This window comes from Balaenoptera ricei, chromosome 1, assembly GCF_028023285.1.
Source record: "Balaenoptera ricei isolate mBalRic1 chromosome 1, mBalRic1.hap2, whole genome shotgun sequence".
Lineage (NCBI taxonomy): Eukaryota > Metazoa > Chordata > Mammalia > Artiodactyla > Balaenopteridae > Balaenoptera > Balaenoptera ricei.
In genome coordinates this window covers 2391016-2399551 of record NC_082639.1, presented here as the reverse complement: position 1 = coordinate 2399551, position 8536 = coordinate 2391016, and the positions used below count along the sequence as shown (strand labels likewise).

General features: G+C 48.6%; 1 protein-coding gene across 2 annotated transcripts in view; it reads left to right on the top strand.

Moving 5' to 3' along the window:
* The first annotated feature begins 13 nt into the window (after nt 1-13).
* The window catches only part of CEP104 (centrosomal protein 104), a 53003-nt gene continuing 44480 nt past the window's right edge, over nt 14-8536 (top strand). For both annotated transcript variants that reach the window (XM_059904396.1, XM_059904317.1), the window contains exons 1-2: nt 14-233; nt 4162-4288. In XM_059904396.1, coding sequence (XP_059760379.1) covers nt 4176-4288 — 113 coding nt within the window. In that variant the 5' untranslated portion in view covers nt 14-233; nt 4162-4175. The remainder of the gene's footprint in view (nt 234-4161; nt 4289-8536) is intronic.

Sequence of the window (8536 nt, the reverse complement as noted above, 5' to 3'; positions counted from 1 at the left end):
GGGTCGCGCACGCGCGGAGGTACGGGCGGGCCGGCCTGGTTGTCATGAGAGCGGCCGCCGCGGCCCGGGCAACAGGCGCTGGCGGCCGGGGCTGCTCCTCGGCTGCCACCACCGCTGCGGCTTGGGGGTGCCGGCCGGCCCGGGTCGGCGGAGGAGGCGCCTCCTGAGCTCCGCCGAGGCGCGGCGCTGCCGAGGGCCGGTGGAGAGCCCGGGTCGTGCGGACGTCCTGACAGGTAGACGAGCGGGCCGGGGGCGGCGGGGCCTGCGTGGGCGGCGGGGCCTCCGTGGGCGCGGCCCGCACGCTGCGTCACCGCCCCGGGCGGCCGGCGGCGCCTGCGCTTGGTCCCCGCATTTGGCGGCGGTGCGGGCTCAGCGACCCCGACTCGGTGCTGAGCTGGCTCTTCAACCTCGTCTGTTTCGGAGATTCTCAGGGGCACTTTCGAGTCTTGAGGTTGCTTGACCGAAAAACCATTTAAGTGTGTAACATTTAGGTTTTCCTAAGAAGGAAACTGGATACAAGTCTGTCTCCTAGTCTTGCAGCAAGATGTTCGGAAGTTGGTAAAGTGTTTCGATTTAACGTAGAGATTCAGTACCCCGATGCATAGTGAAAAGCAGACTTCGTAGGAGGAACCGCCGAGTTACCTTCTCCCCACGGTCCCAGCTTGTCCCGCGGCACGGGGGAGAGTGATCGCTGCTGGGGAAGATGCAACCGGCGCTCGTTTAGAGGCGAGGATCGCTGTGCACCGGGGCCCCGCACTCAACAGAGCTTTGGTTCTCCCCAAAATGTTAGTGTGATTTTTATAGAGCCCAATACTAGTGTCCTTAGTGACACCCCAAGCATCTTAGGGAAGACTTGAAGGTTTACGCACAGGGGACCCCGGGGTACAAGGCGGAAGGACGTGGCCAAAAAGGAATCCTGTTCGAATTCCCAAACCGAGGCAATAGCGTTGCCTCTGCGGTTCCCAGGCACTTCTCCTGTCTGGTTCCTAAATGCCAGAGCTGTGTTTTGGATTTATTGAGGCAGCATAGTATAGTGGACACGTCCTTTATTCGGATTTAAAGGGCCCCATTTCTAACTCTTAGGGCCATAACCGAGGGTGTTGGTCAACACCGGGCTCTGGAACCTGACCAGCTTTAGAACAAACCCGGCCTGTGTGGCTTCATAGCCGGATGACCCTGGGCCAGGCCTCTCTGTGCCTCAGTTTCCTCGTCTCTACAGCTGGGGTGTCAGAGTTGTGATGAAGGTATAAACATGTATGCATCTGCACACAAAAGTACGGTGTAAGGGAGTAGGTCAGTACACAGGTCAGCAAGATGAATAAACAGTATTTCAGATCTCTGGAATTTCAGGATACATGGTCACACTCAGTTGAAAATATTTCATAGGTACCTACTGTTTTCAAGGTGGGATAGAAAGTAACAGGCCCTGCTCTTAAAGATGATGGAAGGAGGGCTTCCCTGGTGGTGCCATGGTTGAGAATCTGCCTGCCAATGCAGGGGACACGGGTTCAAGCCCTGGTCTGGGAAGATCCCACATGCCGCGGAGCAACTAGGCCCGTGAGCCACAATTACTGAGCCTGCGCGTCTGGAGCCTGTGCTCTGCAACAAGAGAGGCCGCGATAATGAGAGGCCCGCGCACCGCGATGAAGAGTGGCCCCCACTTGCCGCAACTAGAGAAAGCCCTCGCACAGAAACGAAGACCCAACACAGCCATAAATAAATAAATTAACAAAATAAATAAACCCAAAGTTTAAAAAAAAAAAACAAAACAAAACCCCAAACACTCGCCTTTCCCTTAAACTCTTCTCTCCATGCTCTACTTCCCAATTTCTGACATCGTAATTTAAAAAAAAAAAAAAAAAAAAAAAAAGATGATGGAAGGACACAGGGAATCCCCAGCACAGGGATCTAACTCTGAGCTTTAGTAAGTTTGCAGGGACTTTAGAATCCATGACAGAAAGCGGGGGTTAGAACGGCAGGTTGGGCTTGAGGAGGGTTCTTCCGGTGGGGGCAGTACTCCACGTGGGGAAACCTGGCCATGGTTTTCTGGAGAACACAGTGGGATCCAGAAGAGGTGACGTATTCAGTCAGTGTTCCAAAGGTGGGACCAGTGAGACTTGGCACTGAGGGAGAGGGGGCGGGGGAGGGGGAGGTATGGAGGCCAAGGGGTCAGTCCAGGCTGCGAGCCCGGGCACGTGGGAGGAGCCACAGGCTGGGCGAGGCCAGTCCACGTCTGGCATGGGAGCTGGCACACAGGCCAGGCTGTGCAGCTGCCGTGGGTTAAAATCACACTCGTCCATTTTTTGTGCCTGCATTTTATTACTTTCTGGGTTAGTTTGGTTTTCTCTCCTGTGATGTCCTGCAGTGAGCTTTGTATAAAAAATAACTGGGCTCTTTAATAGTGGTTTCTCTTTCTATTTTAAATGCTTTTGTTCGTATATCCCAAGAAACATTAGCGAGTGCCAGCCAATAATTAACTTATTGACGTGGTCCTCTGCAGGTTCTCAGTAAAAGTCAAAGAAAGATCTGGATCATGTATCAAGCATGTTAAAACAAACACATTTCATGTGGGATATGCTTGTGTGTCACCTCCTCCTGAAAATCTCCATTAATAGTATGTCCTACCCCAGAGAACTTTCTGGAGAAGCCTTTATCCTCTGTGTTAGTGAGGACTCTTGGTTGCATACTAACCCTTCACTCAAATTAGCCAACTGAAGAGCATCGACAGGCTTAGTCACTGGAGAGTAACCAGAAGTCTGTGAGTTGCTCGGGCTTTAAGTCCTGAGGCTCACAGGGTGTCTCTGCCACTCTCAGCACTGCTTCCCCGTGTCAGCTCCACTCCCTGCCTGGATCTCCCCGCTGGTGGCCTCCAGCAGCCCCCCACCCCCACCCCCACAGACACTATGCTATGGCCACAGCCTCCGCAGGGTCCTGGGATTGGGTGGCTTCGGTCCAGTCTGGGTCCTGTTCTCATGTCTCCATCCCTGAGCCCGTTCCTGAGGAGGGATGTGGAACTCCTGGACCACCCAAGCCGGGGAAACGTGCCCCCCTCAGGCGGGGATCTGTGGGGTGCAGGATGGGCGTCAGCCCCACAGTTCTGGGTGTGGGGAGGACAGAACCACCGAGGGAAATTGGGATTGAGGTGCTGTTTTCAAAGGAGTGGGCAAAACTGGGTGTCACTATAGCCACCCTCAAAATGATGGTAGGTAACTATGAGCCAAGCCAGGTTTGCTAAAACATCATGACAAAAAAATCATTCAGCCGATATTTCTGCATCTCCCCAGAGTCAGCCACTCAGCCAGGCTCCCGGAGAACGCCTGTGTGCTTGAGGTTCTGTCCGTGGTTCTGCTCTCCCTCTGCTGGTCAGCATTTTCATTTAGCAGTGATTATGCTGTTGATTAAACTGCCCCCTTTTCCCTTATTTTTGTATAACTCATTAACACACTGGTTTATGAGTTCCTTAACCAATTTGAAAATCTTTATATTCATATCTTAGCAAAAGACCTTGTTTCTGCCATAACAAAGTAACACAAACTGGATGATGTAAAACCACAAAAATTTATCCCAGAGGCTAGAAGTCCAAAATCGAGGTGCACTTGTGCAGGGCCGCGCCCCCTCTGAAGACTCCTTCCGGGCCTCTTCCAGCTGCTGGTGGCTCCGAACAGTACTCGGCGTTCCTTGGCTCGTAGATGCGTTGCGCCAGCTGCTTGGCCGTTGTCACTTGGCTTCTCCCTGTCTGTGTGTGTGTCCCTGTCTCTTTTCTGATAAGGGCACAAGTCGTGTTGGAGCAGGGCCCATCCTATTCCAATATGACCTCATCTTAACTTGCTTACGTCGCCACTGTTTCCAGACGAGGTCACGTCACTGGCACCAGGAGTTAGGACTCAGCATAGCTTTGGGGGGACACAGTTCAACCCACAACGCTGGTCAAACTTTTTGGCATATATTTGGGAAAAGTCAAGGTAACTTGAATGACACCTTATGTGGTATTAGAGGCATCTTAAAAATTGTGTAATGAGAACTAGACTCTTTCAAAGTGATGGGACAGTCCTGACTAGGTTGGGAATTACTTTGTGTATTAAAAAGGCAGGAAATAACACTTTCAATGTTACGACATACTACTGAGTCCCTTAAAGCAGTCTTTCCTGCTCTCATACACAGCCCCAGCGCGCAGAATGCCCCACAAGATTGGATTCGTAGTTGTCAGCTCATCTGGACACGAAGACGGCTTCAGTGCCCGGGAACTAATGATCCACGCACCGACTGCCAGCGGGTGGAGGTCACCGAGGTAGGCCAGACGAGGGGCCAAGGGCGGTGGGTCCTCCAGGGCACATGGGCTGTCTCCGTCTCAGCTGCTAGTCTTATTACGACTCAGACGGCAGAACCACACAAGGGTCGGGTTGTGCTGCAGCCTCACCCATCTAGTTACGCGCTGGACTTTTTTCCTTCTGTTTTTAAAGAAAATTTGTTGAACCTTTTTCCCTATAACATTAACCCACATTCACTTAAGAAGCGTGCAAATACGGAAGAGAGGAAGGAGAACTGCCCCTCCCCCAATTCCCTGATTGAGGGCCAGTCCCGCATTCTCTGTGCTTGGTGGTAAAGATTTTGCATCTCACTGCTTTCATGTAACACAGGACTTTAACCAAGAAAGTCTCTTTCAGATTCATCTGGAATATTTGTACACCTTTAAAAGTCTTCATTACTTGAGTGATGTAATACCAGTGAATATTTTTCTGAAACATTTAAGTCTTTTCCTGAGAAGCCTTCTTTCTTCCCCAGAGGTGGGGCAGAGTTAGTTGTTGAGCTGCCCCAGGGCCTGATCAGGCTTCCCCGACTCAGTGTCGGCCTCCTGAGGCCACTCACCTCCTGATCCCGTCACCTCCCCGGGGAATCTCACTCCTCATGACTTGTTTTCCAAGTGTGAGTAGAAGGCTTACTATTTGCTCCTATTCATGAACATGTAAATCTGTATGACATTTACATTCAGTCATATACTGTGACTTACACTTATTCAGATGATATATTGCTAAAAAGTTGAATGTAAATCCCATTTAAAATTCAAATATATTTTCCTTTTGGAGTTTCTGAGGGAACCCAACAAACAAGACTCCATTCTCAGTGAACTGAGAAATGAAACAAAAGAGTAGAGCAGATGGGGACAAATAGCCTCTTTAATACTGATGAAGCTGATATTGAACAATGGCTTTATCTGGGGGCAAGTAAGCATCCCAGGACTGGGCCAGCCAGGGCAGCCTCACCAGGTCCAATGGGGCTGGAGGAACACCTCCAGTAGGCAGCCTCAGTCACATCCACGCTCCCCCCCAGACTCACAAATCAATCCAGTCCTGCCTCTCCCCAAGCCCAGGGGCCTGGAGTGAGCTGGGGCCATGGTTTTATGCAAATACACTTCCATTCCCCCCACACACACACACCTGCATTTCCCTTCAGCAGAGGTCCTTTCTACTAAATGCACTTATTCAGCATTTATGCATGAATTAAAGGTACTTAAATATACAGACAGGGCCACTTTTTTGTAATATTTATAAAAGTAATACTAATATGATTCTTTCACGTCTTGACATGGTATTTCTTCTAAGGCATGACCTATACTTGCTTTAGTAGTAAACTTTCAGACTGCTTCAAAGGAAAGGGTATATGTGCCTTGATCTCCATTCAGACTCATGCTGGGTTTGGCTCAGGGGTCTCCTGACTTCAACAGTGTTCTCTGAGGTCAAGCACATCATAGGAAGGCAAAGGAAAGTACCCTCAAGCCAAGTCTCCCAAAGAGAGGACAGGGTGCTCTGTTAGCCCAGGTCAAAGAGGGAGTGCTCAGGCACTGATAGGTATAGCTCCAGTGGGAGGTGCTCCTGGGGGTCTCTACAAGGCTGCAAGGGAAGTTTCTCCAGTGCCTTCTGTGACCTAGGAATTCATAGAGCCTGAAAGCTTCAAGGCATGAGACACACTTCTCCAAGAGAACACAGAGTTTACACCAATGATCAGAGCCTCTGGGCATGAATTTTTTATTGTCAAATAATTTTCATTCGAAAAGAAATCTAGGGAATTCCCTGGTGGTCTAGTGGTTAGCACTCAGTGCTGTCACTGCTAGGGGCCCGAGTTCGATCTCTGGTCGGGGAACTAAGATCTTGCAAAATGCACGGCATGGCCAAAAAAAGAAAGAAATTTAGAGCTGTCAGTTTATCTTGAAGAGATACATACCTTTTTAGGTAATAATCAACCTTAAAAATAAAATAGCCAGTTCTTTTACCTGCAAAATGAGCTTATTCTAGAATGGCAGAGGAATTGCAATTCGGGACATGCAAACTATGGTGAAACCATAGGCAAGTCTGGGGAACAAAGGAGAGAGAGAAACCTTACTTTACCTTGCTTTATAGAGAAAAGGAGGAAGTTGGGAGGGGCTGCTTTGAGTGAAAGTCCATTGGAGGAAAGCAAGGGTTCAGGGTGGTGACATTGTCTCATTGGCTGGGCTGTTGCTGGACAAGGAGAAAATCTTCCTTCTCCTGCTGGGGCAGTAACGTCAGCTTCTTCTTGCCCAGGAATGAAGGAAGATACGTGCCTGAGAGCTCTCCCTTCAGGGCTCCCCTTCTCCATTTTAATTGAGGTTTCCTTTTATTAATTGTCATATTTCCCCCTTTTGAACAAGAACTTTCTCCAAAAGTATCACTGATCAAGAGTCAAGTTTTCCACATTTAGTGGTTTTTGTTCTTCAGTGTCAGGAAGGACCCTTCCTATTTGTCACATCCAAAGTCGGAGGGAAAGTACATAGCAGTAGGAAACCATTTAAGGCCATGTTTGAGGAACAAGGAAGGTTAGAAGGGAAGACTCTCAAGCATTCCTATCTAAAGTGTACATCTTGTCAAGGTTGTGCACACTGGAGATCTCAAAGCATTGAGCCAACATCACGCTATTGCGTACATCATTTCTACAAAGGTTTGACACGTAACAGGTACAAAGGTTAAAAATAACTATGCAAAACAAAGTTTAAAGTAACATGACAGTTCCAAATTGTATGATAGTTCTGACCCATGACCCTAGGCCTGAAGGTCGCCAGCTGAACAAATCCAAGGACCATGGAATATCAGGTGAAAATTTTTTGCAACCAGTGCACTTGCTCCCTAATTTTGTGTAATTGGATTTCTACCTCTCCCGAGACACTTATCCATGTGCAATAGATGGTATTTGCTATTGTTCTAACACCTCCTTGCTCAGCAAATAGGTAATTGGGAGCTATGCACTTATTTAAAACTACTTTAGGTAATGAGTTAAGTGATCGATGTTGGGCTGCTACTCCTTCGGCTGTGGAATTGGCCAGCTCTCCTAATGTTAGGAAGAGATTTCTAATCATGTGTTCATTGGCACCTACTCTGATGGGGGGAGAAAGGTGGCTCTCCCTACAGAGGCAAACCTAGGGTCATATACACCTGCTGGAAGTTCCCATGTAAGGCAGCTAAGGAGGTTTAATGCAATAGACCAATGGGAGGTTTCTGATCTGTTATGAAGAGAAAGTAGAACAGTGAATACAGCAAAAGCACACTGTTCTTTTACCCTCCAGCTGTCAAGATGATGAGTTGCCCAAGCACGGGGGCCATTACCAAGGCTTCCACATATAGAAGAGTAACCAGGAGGAGCACGTAGGACCCCCTCATCAAGGGTAGCATTTATGGGCTCATTTGTCGGTATCAAGGACTTGGCGTCATTCAACCAAGACTCAAGTATGATGTTATCACATACTAAAAGTCTTCCTAAATATATGGGTATGACAGCCAGCTTACAAACGGTCTGACTCAAATTGGCTGCTCCAGTGTCTTCTGTATGTATATTCAAGAGAGCTTAAATTAAGCCAGGGAACAAGGGCATGCGGATTTAGTAGTCTCACCTTATACAAGGGACCTGCGGAACAGTTTAGGTACCGAGTGGCATTTGGGATTCCAGAGAAGTTACTTATAGGGTGAGTAGGGGTCACTGCTGTCATGGACAGATCAAGGTTTCTGGTGACAAATCCAATAATCAGAGAGGTTTCCCTCTTTTGCAGTAGATCAGAAAATGTGCATAAAAGCAATGTCTGTCCAAGGTAGAGAGGGAGAAAATAAGGTAAGAAGCAATAGTGAGAAAAGGGTATATGGGCCTGGTCCATCTTGGGAAAGCTGTCTCATCAGATGCTCTCTGCTTCAATTCCTGGAAATCTTTACTTTCAAGTTGCCAGTTGGTGTGCAGGTCCACTCAGGGCTTGGTGCTTTCTTTAGAGGTGACATGAATCCAGGAGTCCATTCCTTGGAGCTTAGCAGCACAAGGGTTGGTTAGCAGTACCTGATAGGGGCCTTTCCAGTGAGGTCGAAGGGAGTCCTTCTGGAGGTGTCCTTTCCAGTAGGTGAAATCTCCAGGTTGCATGCTGTGAAAACATTACTAAAGTGTGATTACTTTCAATGGAAGCAGTAAGGCCCTTACAATATTGAAGTATATCTCCATTTATCAGCTGTGGCTCAAAGGAGGCGGGAACCAGGTGCATTGGGCTTCC